The 13,934-nt window shown below is 41.6% G+C and overlaps 1 protein-coding gene across 4 annotated transcripts in view; it reads left to right on the top strand.

The window, feature by feature from the left end:
* Positions 1-1,369: 1,369 nt before the first annotated feature.
* Positions 1,370-13,934, top strand: part of Rap1gds1 (Rap1 GTPase-GDP dissociation stimulator 1) — a 94,513-nt gene continuing 81,948 nt past the window's right edge. For 3 of the 4 annotated variants that reach the window (XM_048333378.1, XM_048333376.1, XM_048333375.1), the window contains exon 1: positions 1,370-1,545. In XM_048333378.1, the coding sequence (XP_048189335.1) occupies positions 1,542-1,545 (4 nt within the window). In that variant the 5' untranslated portion in view covers positions 1,370-1,541. The remainder of the gene's footprint in view (positions 1,546-13,934) is intronic. The other variant, XM_048333377.1, reaches the window with a different exon arrangement.

Below are 13,934 nucleotides of genomic sequence, written 5' to 3'. Positions count from 1 at the left end.
GCCTTCTGTAAACTTCATTTTCCTGTCTTTACCAACCTTCTTTCTTGGTAATAATTACCATGTTGCACTTTTTTCTTTTAGAAAATAAAAGCACGCAAAACCTCCCCGCTCTCCAAACTAAGGGCCCCTCCTGTACGATTATTGAAACACTTAGATGATCGCACAATTATAGAAATGCATGAGACCATATAAAAGCCAAGAGATGCAGAAAAAAAAAAAAAAACCCTCTCAACATCTGATGGAAAAAGTTGAAACCAGGGGAAAGAAGCCAGGGTTGTGTATTTTGTGTCTCCCCGCCCCCCCCCGTCCCCCCGTCCCCCCGTCCCCCCCAGGCTGGACTGCTGACAGCCGGAGCTCTTGGTGGCGGGCAGTCCCGGGACATTCGTCCAGGTCGGCACTCCACCCACACCCGGGTCAAGGCAGAGCTAGACAAGCAATCCAGGGCTCCCCGGCCCCGGGCCCCGTGCGCATGCCCAGTGGAGAGGGCACGCTCGAAAGGCAGCGCCCCGCCCCGACTCAGGTCGCCCTGCGGCGGCCGGGGAGGCGGCGCTCCGCGGTCGAGCTGCCTCCACCCCGGGACCCACGGTTTTACCGGGCGGAGCCTTCGCCAACCTGGCCCGGACTTTGATTTTGGGGCCCCAGGACGCCGTTGCTCCCACGCGCAGCCGGCGGAAGGCGGGGCCCGACGGCACCCCAGTTTCAGGGACCCCTCCCGTCCCCCAAAGCGCCTCCGGGAGCGGCCGGGCCCGCAGCCGGCTTCGACCAGCCGCAGCTAGGACCGCCCCAAGTGTCCAGGTGTCCCCCAGGCGCGACGATCTCGTGCACCCCAGCTTTGTGTCGGACATCAGCTTTGCTCCCCATCACGCCTCGGGGGTCGGAGGCAGCCGGGGGTGTCCGGTGGGGGGGGCAATTCCCTGCCCGAGCGTGCGTTAGGGGTGTCTGTGGGAAAGCAAGCCTGGGAAGGGGGGGCAGTAGTTAGGCTCCAGTGTTTCTTCTGCACCCCGTCTTCTCCGGGCCCGCCCATCGCCCCTCAGACGGGCGCCATCAGGCAGCTCTGCAGCCGGTCCGCAAACACACGCCCACCCGAGCGCGCCGGGCGTTGCTCGCCTTGGGGGGCGGGGGGCGTAGCGGCACGGAGCATGCGCGGCGGGGAGGGCGGGGCGGCGCGCGGGGGCCGGCGCGCCTCCCGATCCGCTCGGCGTCTCCGCCCGCTCGCCCGCCCGCCCGCCCGCCCGCTCGCAGCCGCGCCCGCCCGCCGCAGGCTGCGCCCGCCCGCCCCGCCCCGCCCCACCCCGCCCCCCGCCGCTCGTCCCCGCCGCGGCCGCGCCGCCTGCAGCAGCAGCAGCAACAGCAGCAGTAGCAGCAGCAGCCACAGCAGCGGCCCCGACAGCAGCTGCTCCTCCCCGGCGGCAGCCCCCCGCGGGTCCCTCCCTGGCTGCGGGAGAGATCGGTGGGAGAGCGAGGACAGCCCGTCGCGCCGCCCCGTACCGCGCCGGAGACCTTCGCCGGGCCCGGCCGGGTCCTCACGCTCCGGGAGGAACATGGGTAAGTCAGCATCTTCCCTCCCGCCGGCATCGCCTGACATTTTCTTTTTCCTCCCTGGGTCTCAGCGTACGGCCGCGGGGCGGCCGGCTTTTCTCACGCAAACTTGCCGGATTATCTCTCCGTTCCCCGGGCGCGGGGTGGTGGCTCGCCACCCTCCCCGGGGCAGGCGCGGCGCACGCGGAACGCACGCCGGCTAGCCGGGCTGGGGAGGGTCCCGAGCCCGGGTGGAGTCGGGGCCCTCGGAGGGTCTGTGGTGGTGATGGGGGGGGGGAGGAGATGGGGGGCGCGGACCCGATCGCCGGGCACCCCGATCCTCCTGCCGGTGCCCGGTGTCCCCCGGAGCTGCCTGCCTTCCCGGGGGGGGGGAGCTTGCCTCCGGAACCCCCGGTGCACCCCAGGCCGCCCTTGGGCTGCATCCCCTCCTCCCCCCCCCCGCCCCGCGGAGTCCGGGTTCGAGGCCGGGCTCGCCGGGACCACTTGGTGCAACTTCCTCTCCCCTTCGGGGCGACCTCTCCCCGGGCGTGGGGACGGCGGCTTCTGGGGCGGGGAAGTGCCAGCAAGTAGTTTTGCCTGGGCGATCTTCCTTGCTTTTCTTTTTTTTTTTTTTTACAACCTGCCGGGGAATTCTTCTCCAGCCTCCCTTCCTCTTAGCTGGAAATGATGACTTGTCAGAGGCCAAGAGGAGACACGCCGAAGCTGGACCGAGCTGCACGCGAAGCTGTTGAATTCCGGGCTGGGTGATTTACACTGTTACCCAATTCCTGTCCCCGACCCTCCTTCTCGATTCCTTCTCGGCTTTTAGCTCGGTGCAGGAAACTGCACCCGGCTACATTTATTGTTAGGGAATTTACAGGCGCCTTCTTCCTTCCCGGCGTCCCCTGCCTTCAATCTGCATAATCTGATTTTTAGTTCCATTGCATTTATAGACAGTTTCCAGAGGCTGGTTTGAATGAGACATTTAAAAAAAAAAGCAAAAGCAAATGTTTCAGGTAACTATATATAATTTTACGTAAAAAAAATCCCCCCCTCGTGCAGGTGCTCAGTTCAGTAATTACCACAATCGCCTGATGGAGTTCTGTCACGTCATTAGTAGAACCCCAAAGTTTCTTTTTAACAGTGGCAGCGTGCAATACCCTGCTTTTCCCATGGCTGTCATCCTGTGCGCCCCTTCTGATTTGCTCCCTTGGCATCTGTCCACGCTGACTTTCCCCACTTCTTCTTGTGGGAGTTATGTGAAGCTTGAGATTGAGTGGGGCTCTTGGAGCTGTCAGTCCTCGGCTCGACACTTCCAGAGTTGGGGTCGTGGTGGCAACTCCAGGAAGCCATCCTAACGGAGAAATGATGCCGGGGGCACTTCCTGGAAAAGGAAATGCTCCAAGCTCTGATTCAGACCCTTTGGTTGCATAGTAGGAAGAATACAGGGTTTGCAGGAGGAGGTGGTAGGAATGCAAAAAGGAAAAAAAAAATACAGGGCCCTGAATTTTGTTTTTCACAATTTCCCTTTTAATGTGAATACCTACTGATAGGCAAACATATTTCAGTACAGAGAGGATGGCCCGTTTGTCTGTGCCCCCCCCCTTCCCCTAGGACTGAGTTCCTAATGAATATTAAATTAGATATTGAGCAGACTGTGTCTTTGCTTTGAACATACACAGATTTACTAATTACAGGTCACCAGTTGGGCTTGTAGGATAACGTTGCTTTATTTTTTCGAGATGAGCTTAAAAAAATCCACTTAAAATTTTACCTCGAGTATTGCATCAATACTTTTTTTTAAGTAGGAGAAAAACTCTTTAACTATTGTTGCAAAACTAGAACAAAATACAACTGAAACAACTTAAATGGAACTACTTAATCATCTTGAATGGTACTGTTTGATTTTTTTTTTTAAACATCAAAATAGAAACCCATCTCATTTTGAAGTTCTCAGACACTCTGGTTGTATTAATCTTTCTTTCCCTATAGTACTCTGTGTACCTTGTTAGAATCCTTTTGGCACTTACATAATCTACCTCTTAATGGAATTGTTTATGTGTTGTACATTTCATCTGAATTTTAGAAGATGAAGTTTAGGCCTTGATTTTTTTATTTCTCCCAGTGCTTTTTGCATAGTAGGTATTTATAAGTCTTTGGCAGTTTATTTAAGGTACCTATTATTGCCAGCTTTTGAACCTCTGGGGAAATATCTGGGTTGGTAAATATTATAAGGCTGTAGAAACAGGAGGAAAAGCGAAGAATGATTGGAATGTAGTCTTTCTTTAAAACACACAAACACAAATCACACACATATCACTCTCTCACACACACACATACGCCACATTGAGTTGCCTTAGAGATTTGGGTTTTGGGTCAACCTCCGCAGGTTTTGGGTAAGGATCAGTATATACATATCATATTGTAAAAGTGAAACCTTGAGATAATTTTATATGTGGGTCAAGGAAGTTATTAGGACAATTTATAGGATACGCTAGTTGATAGTAGTAGGGAATAGTATCTGTATAGCAATAATTTTCTCCACAAGAAAGTGAAGGCAAATTTCTTTATAACCACAGTTATTATTTTATGTATATATTTAATCATAAGTTCAGTTTATTATTTATTGTACTATGTTCAATGTACTGTGGGAAGGCAAAGTTGAATAGGACATGTTTCAAATTTCTTATAGTCTCTCTCTCTCTCTTTTTTTTTTTTTTTTGCCAGTACTAGGGCTTGAACATTGAAGGTTGGAACTCTACCATTGAGCCACACCACAACTTCTGGCTTTTTGGTAATTAATTGAAGAGCTGCAGGGACTTTGCTGCGTGAGGAGGTGTCTTCAAACTTTGATTCTCAGACCTCAGTCTCTTGATTAGCTAGGAGGCATTAGCTAGTAGGCATAAACTAGCAGTGTTGGCTTGTTTCTTATCATCTCAAACAGGAACAGTTTATCACACAGATAACTACTGTAGAAATAGATATATAAATCATATAAAAGGCCTTTATGTATGTTCAGATTCTGGTACTATAAAGATGATTTTAGAGAATTGTTGCTAGTTGAACCAAAGGTCAGTTAAGCTTCTGAAAGGTGTAGATGAGACTGTTAATTAGAATTGGGAGTAGGCAGAGCCATGTTGTGGGAATAGTCCAGATTCCCTTCAATGGATGAATGAGTCAAGAAAATGTAGTTTGTGTATATGTGTGTATGTAAATATATGTGTGTGTATGTGTAAATTCTCATTCTTAAGGAAAGAATGATGTATCTTTTGCAAGGAAATGGATGTACCTGGGGAAAATGATGCTAAGTGAAGTAAACTAAGTCAGGCTCAGAGAGACTAAAGACATGTTTTCTCTCATATGTGGGAGTTAAATCTGAATTACAAATATATATGTAAAGATATATAGGGCTATATGCATGTATACAAAAACATGTTAACTATAGCATGGTATGCGTAGGGGAGGATTCCAATGGTGTAACTCCCTTCTGTAATAACCTTACAGTTTAACAAAATGAATACCAGGAAGATGGAATTTGTGGTAGGGAAGTGAGGTCAAAGGGAGAGAGGTAAATGAATGAAGAGAGGAAGAGTGGGCAAATGCAATTATGATGTTCAAGGTATATGTGAAAATTGAGGGGATGGGTGGGGTTGGGAAAGATGGGAAGAATTATGAAAAGGGGTTGCATTGATTGAGATACATTGAACTTATGAACTGATATGTGGAATTGAATCTCCTCTGTATGACTATTTGAAGATAATTTATTTGTTTAAAGAATTGGGGTAGGGTGGAGTGGGAGGAAGAAATGACATACATAAAGTTAGGGAACCTTTGAGTTTCTGGGATATGATTAGATAGGCATGTTTGGCTAGAGCAAATAGTAGGTAACAGATGAAAAACTGTTCATAGATAATTATCAGAAAATGGAAGGACTTAAATGCCAACTTAGAAGAAGGGTTTGGACTTGCCTTGCTTGTGGAGGAACCTTTAGATAGTTCTATGTAGTAAAATGTTACATTTCATAGGAAATGACACAGGCTGTTTTCTGGCCTGAGAATAATTTGTAGTTTTACCAGAGTGTTTCACATTTCTTTAACATTCTACTTTCTTATATCCTTATGACTTCGGATAGTGCAATTTTTATTTTTGTAATATCTGTCATTGGGGATTATATTTTGAGTTTTGAAGGAAGCATTCAAACCATAGCAGCTGTAAAGTCTTTTCATTCTAAAATTCTATGCTTGTTTAAAACCAAAGTTTGAACTGCTCGAAATGACTAATGTCTCATGTTCATTTCCTTTGGTGTTGAATGATAATCTCTACTTCAGGGAACGACTTACGGGTATGAAACAATTTGTTAGCGTTCTTGAAACAAGTGGCCTAGGAAAGCCATTTTTTACACTGGCTAAGATAAGGTTGCTGGAAGGATATAATTCTTGCACTACATCTACTTAGACAGTTGTTACCAGAAGCATTCCAGAAGTTAAAAGCAAGTACTAGGATGGTGATAAATGAAAGTGGTTATCTTGAGCTACTAGCTATGAGTAGCAGTACTACTCAATTCTGAAGTTGTTTTCTTCACAGAATGATTTTAAGTAGGTACCATATATGTGTGCATGTTCATGCGTATTACACTTTTGTATCTAGCATATTACTAGACATCTGTACTTAGGTAACTCATTCAAACCTATTGAGTTCAAAACTGAATTTATTGTGAATTTTTTTATAATGTTAACCAGAAGTAAACTGGCAAATGTCTGTTAGCCAAAAGTCCTTTTCTATATCAGCCCTGATTTGTGGTGGTTGTCAGCTTCCTGAGCTGCAGCATACTATTGTAGCATAGCCACTATACAGGCATAATCATCTCATGAAGACAAATGATAGTAAAATATAGTAATTAAGTAACGATGGTTTGGATATGAATACTTCTGTCAGTGTCACATTTAAAATATATGTCATTTATGTTTCAATAATATCTGTTTTAATAACTTACATTAAAATTTCCGAAAGTTTAATAATTCTGGCTCCTAGGCCAAAATAGGAATCTCCAATACCCCACTGAGTTAATAACTGCCATTTTATTAAGAATTGTTGGTGTTAGCCGCACTGCACTTTATACATTTTTAGAATGGCTTAATCACTTCAATAGTTCTATGAGTTGGACCAACACTTCCTATTTTACTGATTTAAAGAATTTAATCTATCCAAGAGAACAGAATCATGTAAAAGCCTAGTTTAAAGTAGTGTTTTTCTGGTTTTAGCTTGATTAAGAATTCTCTGGGGAGTTAATTTTTCAGACCATCACTGGGCTACCTTCACATTCTGATTCAGAGTGATTTGGCACTGGGAATATACCCATCAAGCAGAGGTTGGCACACGTGCTCCCCAAAGGGCCGGATGGGAAGTATTTTAGGATTTGTGGGCTTAAGAGGAAGAATCAAGGGTAAGACAGTGACAAGAAAAAAATATATGTGATGAAAGAAAATGTCTACAGTTTTTGTGCTGAATTTAAAATGTGGGAACGTTAATTGAACTCAGATTATTTGTAACACAAAGTGAAAAGACTGAGATTCTGTTAGGGAGATTTCACTTGATTGTGGTTCAAAGTTACCATACCATGGGAAGGGATTTAGGTGTTTATCCGTTAATGCAGGTCTGTAATGCGGTTTTATGAGTTTCATCTTTGAAGCATTTTTTTTTTCACATAGATAGGTATTTTCAATTGTCTATGTATGTGTTTTGGGTGATATTGAATATTGAACCCAAGGCCTCGTGTAAACTAGATAAGCACTCTACTACTGAGCTATATCCACTGGCCTGCACATGATTTTAATGAGCCGATTTTCTATATGGGAAGCACTTATAGAATCCTTGTATAGCCATCTTGCCTACAGATTAACCACTTCATGAAGTGACATTTAAGTTATTCCATTGTCTGGTGGTTATCTATTAATACTTCTGAAGGCTTTGTGGGAGTGCCTCAGTTGGATAATTAAATGAATTTTGAAATATGGAAATTTCCCTTGTACCTGTGGGAAGATCTGAAAAGCAGCTATTGCAACTCCAGTTGCAACTTGCAAATTATATCTGTTAAAATTTTGTATTTACATGGATAAGATTATTTAACTTTTGATGACACCAGAAGTATATCAGATGTAGCTTCTGATTTGGACAGTGCGAGCAAAATGTGTTTATTGTGGTAATGTACACATTTCTGAAATTCCTTTTAGGTCAAATTCATTAGGAAACCTCAAATGTACAACAAAGACTAATTTTGCGAGATATTTATTGTTCATTGTACTGGTTGAAGGAAATTCTTTTTTGTTTTTCCCCAGAAATTTCATTTGTGCCCTGAGTTTTCAGGCATCTACGTGATGAGGAGAAAGTCAGGATATTGTTTTATTTCTGGTGGAGATGCACTAGGAGAACGGATGAAGTTGACTGGTGATAGGATGAGTTCAGTGACATAGGATAGATCAAAATAGAGTGCCTGTAAGAAAGACCTGTTGATGAATAATGGCATGAGCCAACCCTAGGCTTTTCATAAACATTACATGTAAAACACCTTCCTTTCTCACAAACATTGAGATCTTGCTGTATAGCTCAGGCTAACCTAATAATTTGCAATCCTCCTACGTCAAGTGCTGGGATTATAGGGGTGTGTGTGTGTGTGTGTGTGTGTGTGTGTGTGTGTGTGATCGTGCCCAGCTGAAAGGCAATGGCTTTTATTTGTAGTATATGTTTGTCATCAAATATAATTTAATTAATTCACCACGGATAGCTTTCCATGCTTGGATAATAAATGAGCCATTCAGAAACTTAGTTTACAGGTTTGTTTTTGCTATGTTTGTGAAGACATTCTGCTGTGATGAGATAATTTTTAAAATTTCACCATTTCTCTGATGACTGCGTTTCTGAGTAAAATGTGATGATGAATGCTTAGTCTGGCAATAATGATGTGTATTGTGTTTTTCTAATATGGTGTAGTGGTCATTGTATAATCAAAATAACTTTCCATCCAACACAGTAACAAAATAGTCCACACACACTTTAAATGCCTTGAACATATGACATTTGAAGTAACGACAGTTCTTGATTTATAGTGGGATTATAAGTTAAATGTAAGTTGAAAATATCACAAGCCAAAATTCATATAAATAACTTCCTGACTTTGGTAACAGCACAATACATTGAAGATGATCTCTTGAAATTGGCAGTCCCTTTGCTCACTGCTCAGCATGAAGGGTATTAATACACTAACTTTCATTAGCTTGAGAAAAGATGCAATTTTTGAAGGATTAAACTGAATGACTATTATTTTTGTACCACGATGAAGCTGAATGATTGGAAGTTGGGGCCACACGTACATTTTCCTTTCTTTTTTTCTTTTTTTTTTGGCCAGTCCTGGGGCTTGGAATCAGGGCCTGAGCACTGTCCCTGGCTTCTTTTTTTGCTCAAGGCTAGCACTCTGCCACTTGAGCCACAGCACCACTTCTGGCCATTTTCTGTATATGTGGTGCTGGGGAATCGAACCCAGGGCCTCATGTATATGAGGCAGGCACTCTTGCCACTAGGCCATATCCCCAGCCGACATTTTCCTTTCTTTGATCTGATAGTCACAATGAAGCGCTCGCTTCTTTTGAGTAGTCCCAAGATTGGGCCTCCGGCGGCCCAGCTTCCTTTACCTCAGAGTTGATGGAAGTTGAGTAGCAATTCTTCTTTCAGACTGGGCAAGCGCATTCATATGTTCACAGGGGTGTGTACACACACAACACAGACAAGCTCATGCTAAGGATTCATTCAGGTAAGTGGGTTGATTGCAAATTCTATACCTTTTCTAACATTTCTTATGTCTTACAAAGTTGACTCAGTAATATTGTGCTAATATACAGTAGTATTAATATTCACTAATACTTCATGTTTGAATCATGGAGGTATCTGAATTTGTAGTTTGTCTGAGATTTCTGTTATTGTTGCTGAAATAGTAAGTACTAATGGTTTTGTAGTCAAGTTGTATAAGTTGCTTTTTAAAAAGTGGTACTTTTTTTTTTTGTTTCTTTTGTGCCAGTCGTGGGGCTTGATCTCAGGGCCAGAATACTGCCCCTGAGACTTTTTTTTTTTTTTGGCTCAAAACTAGCGCCGTACCACTTGAGCCATAGTTCTACTTCCAGCTTTTTGGTGATTAATTGGAGATAAGACTCTCACAGACTTTTCTACCCGGGCTGGCTTTGAACCACAATCCTCATATCTCAGCCTCCTGAGTTGCTAGGAGTACTTGTCTTTAAAATTAAGAAGAAAAAAATACCTCATGCAACTAGTCATCTCAGCTAACTACAGTCTAAATGATGTACAGTCATCAGTCATGGTTAACCTGACTTTTCAGTTGTCTAGAATGATGCGAGAATTCTGAGGCAAGGAGCAGAGGAGGAGGAGGGGGAAAGGAAGAAAAAGGGGAAATGAAACCTCTGCTTTTCCATAACATATGTAATATCACCTTTGTCAAGTTACTTAATTTTTTAAATAGTACCATTTCATACAGGTACTGTAAAGACAGTATCACTAGTATTGTGAATACAAATTAAAAATAGATTTCTAATAGTGAGAGAGAAGCCTACTTCAGGGAGAACTAATACTAATTATAATTTGAAATTTTTGAAGCCCAGTTACTTGGTAAGGACTATAACTGTTTCAAACTAAGATCTGCAGTGATTTCCCTTTCCTTATTCTTGACCTTTGAGCATTAAGTACATTTTCTAGGGAAAATAGTGACATGGCATTTCAGAAGGTCATCAGAGTTCACCTAGGCTGATAAATTATTTCTAAGGAGTATTTCTTATATTCTAGGAAATACTTACTAGCACAAGGATTTCATATAATTCTTTAAAATTATGTATGAAAGAATTGTACAAAATGATAGTATGGAATGTTACATTTGTCATTTAAACTCCAAGTTTTTATGATTGTATAAAATTACATAAAATTATTTCAGGCAGTTTCAGATAACTAGAAAATTCCCTTAATTTGTTATGTGATTACTTTTTTCCATAGGTCAAAACAAAACTGGACTCATACTTCTATTTTAAAAGATTCCCTTTGAGGCTGTGAGAAGCCTACACCCCCTGAAGAGAATTTGTCCCATTTTAAAGGCTATTTCCTTTCGATCTTTTCTAAAGAAGAAATATTAAATTGTCCTTTTATTTTTAAGATATTTTGTTCACATACATTAGTTGTACAAGAGGTGTGTATGAGAAGTGTTTCTTTATATCATTCACCCTTTTGAAAAATAATCCTGTTTGAAGATGCCTCTAGCAATTCTATTATAAAAGACGTAACCGATCATTATTTAAAAACAAACATGAATGAGATATAAATGTTTATTTGCACTCATAAAATTACGAGATATATCTAGTCAAAATATAAAATCAGAATAAAGAACACATTTGCATGGGTGGATTGAATTCCTTTTTATTGCAAACATGCATTGTGGGGTAAGGCTAGTGTGGTAGTAAGCAGAAAAGAAAGACTAACAGCTGCCCACTGTGCCACATTTCTGCTTTTATTATGGTTTATGTAAGCAATGTGAGTCAAATGAGGAGCTCTAGACAAGATTAACCATGCTAGGCATTACAGCAAGTGAGAATTTAGAGCAGGTTGTCATATTTTCCACTTTTTAAAACTCAAACTCTACTGTAGGTTAAAAAAAAAAAAAGAAAGAAATGAGTAGTAGAAAGAGAAAAGGCTGTAATTTTAATTCCCCAAAGAGAAAACACAGACTTAAGAATTTGAATGAGAGTCTAGGTTGTTATTTAATCTTTCCACACCTATGACAGCTTCTTCAGCTTTTTCTGTTCATTGCATGTAAGGATCTTCAGGCATTCTCTAGAATTTATGTACTTGATGAATTAAACAGCAAAGGCTAGAGAAGTTGTCCAGCACTGTAGGATCCTTGTGACGGTACTGTGGAAACTGCTTCCTGCTCTATTTTATTGTTATTTTTTTCTTTTTTAGTTTACATATTTAGGCACATTAGGTAGGTTTTACCTAGTACAACTAGATAGCATGATGGGGTAAATTCATTCTTGAAGGGATTACATGTATATAAAGCAAAAGACAAACACTTTTTGCTTTGTAATCTGCACGAGATATGTGTTTTATTTAACTGTACACAACTCTGCCTGCCTATACAGAAGCTAAGACTTTGAGCTGGAATTTATTATTATTTTTTCCAGAGCTGAGGTCCCAACTCAGACCCTTGTACTTGCCCAGCAAGTGCTCTTCCACTGAGTTAAGTCCCCAACCCCAGGAGCTAGGACTTTGAAAACACATGTTTGGAGTTACCTGAGCTTAGGTGCTTTTTTCTGGGCAAATTATTCAGCTTCTGATTTCATTAGTTAAAATGCTGAGAATAACATTTATTTCCCAGGAAAGTTAAAGACACACAGAGTACTAGCTATGTAAATACTGATTTATATTTTCAAAGCTGAAAATGTCATTTTTGAAAATACTTTATCTTGTATTTAGAAATAAAGGCAAAGAATATAATGCTGTGTATTGTACAGCTTTTACCAAGCCAAGAAGTGAATAGTTAGTAGCAGATTTTCCAGACACACACACTATACAGTCCTCTTGCACCAGTTCATCTTGTAGAACTTGGGTGCCCCCTCCTCCCCCAATCAGATCTTAAGGCAATACTTCTAGTCTTTAAATCCTTCCAAGACAGTCTCTAGATAAGTGAGTTAAGGAACCATCAGCATTTCCGATGATGCCTAGCCCCAACTGTTGAATTACCCCAAGAGTTGTTCCTAACCTTTGAGACTATATCCAGGGCCAGACCTTATGGAAAAGAGGTAAGCCATCAGCCATCCTCAATTTCTGTTGTGAAAAATTCCTGGTTAACAGAATCTGTGAGCATAACAAAATGGCCTTTGGCTCCTGGGAATAAGTTTGAGGTGATATGTTATATAATAGCAATAATTGGAACAGTTACCTAAATGTTAACATATTCTCAGTAAGAAACAGATTGCCATTAAAATTCATCAAAGCAAAGAACTACCTGCTGAATATGTTTACTGAGTTTTTCTATTGCTTCAAATGAAGACAGCCCAAGTAGCCTAAGACTAGCCTACTTTTGCCTAGTAAATAGCATTCCCCTTTGTTTTTGTTGGTTTTTTTTTTTACAGTAATTCCCTTGATGAACAATTAGTTGAGTTCCTAAGCAGCCAGGGCAGAAATAGACATGTTGAAACATTACTGCAAGTTTCACCATAGCTTTATGCTAAATTCAACCAATTTGGCTAAGGACAAAAATGCCACATAATACTCTTAAATGCATAAATTAAAGTCTATACATTTTTATTGGGCTAATAAAACTTTTTAGGAACAAAAGTATCTATACCAGTCTCCCCAACTGAAAATTTTGTTGTTCTTGAGTTGATTTTAATGTTAATTTCATGGCTGAAACCTTACATCAGTATATGGGAAAAATTATTCTAAAGCATATCTTTCCTATTAATTTCTTGGAAGCTGGTGTTTCTGTGTTAATTTCTACTGAGCAAAATACTCTGTCATAAATTTACCAAGGAATTTCAGTTCTATGCTGAGCGTTTTTTCAAATAATAGTTCTAATCATTTTTTATTAAGATCGTTACCATGATAAAGGTAATCAAGGCTGTAATAACATTTGGGTTGCTTATGCCTTGAGGCCTGTGTGTGTGTGTGTGTGAACTACAAATGAAATTATATGTATAATTGTCTACAATCTCACAGGCCACTGATGGGAGGACATTAAGAAACTGCTAACATGGCTTCTAGGAGTTAGATATGGAAAAGTAATTCTTACCAAAATAAAATGAAAGCAAAAAGAAAAAATGGTTATATTGTGAGCAAGTTGGGGGGGGGTTGAGGTATATTGTATTCAGCTTGGTTTCTCTAGCACTGCCTACTGTGGTGGGTGATTGGTAGGCACTTTGTTCATATTGGGAAAAAGTAGAAATGTGAGTGAATTTTAAATTATTTTATCAATCACTTTATGCATAGCCCTTTTTTCTAAGAGGTCTGTTTACAGTTGCATATCATCTTAGGTCAAAGCAGAAGACAGAACACTACTGATATCACATGTTTATTTATATGGACTGAGGGAGTGGTGATTTTGACAGGAAACATGCCTTCTCTCCGTTGCCCAGACAACATTTTAGTGCTCTTTCCCCAATTGCAAATCTCAGTTTGCCAATGCTGTATGAGCCTGATGTTACCCTACATAGGTAGCAGGGTTGCACCCTAGAGGAGGGACTCTAAAATTATAACACTGGAAGCATATATAGGTTGCTGGCACATCTGCCCAGCCAGTACCATTCCTCCCCATACATCCATATGCTACATATGCTAGAATTAAATAAATCCTCCTTAGGGAAGAAGTA

This window comes from Perognathus longimembris, chromosome 24, assembly GCF_023159225.1.
Source record: "Perognathus longimembris pacificus isolate PPM17 chromosome 24, ASM2315922v1, whole genome shotgun sequence".
NCBI classification, from domain to species: Eukaryota; Metazoa; Chordata; class Mammalia; order Rodentia; family Heteromyidae; genus Perognathus; species Perognathus longimembris.
This window is presented reverse-complemented; position numbering and strand designations above follow the sequence as displayed.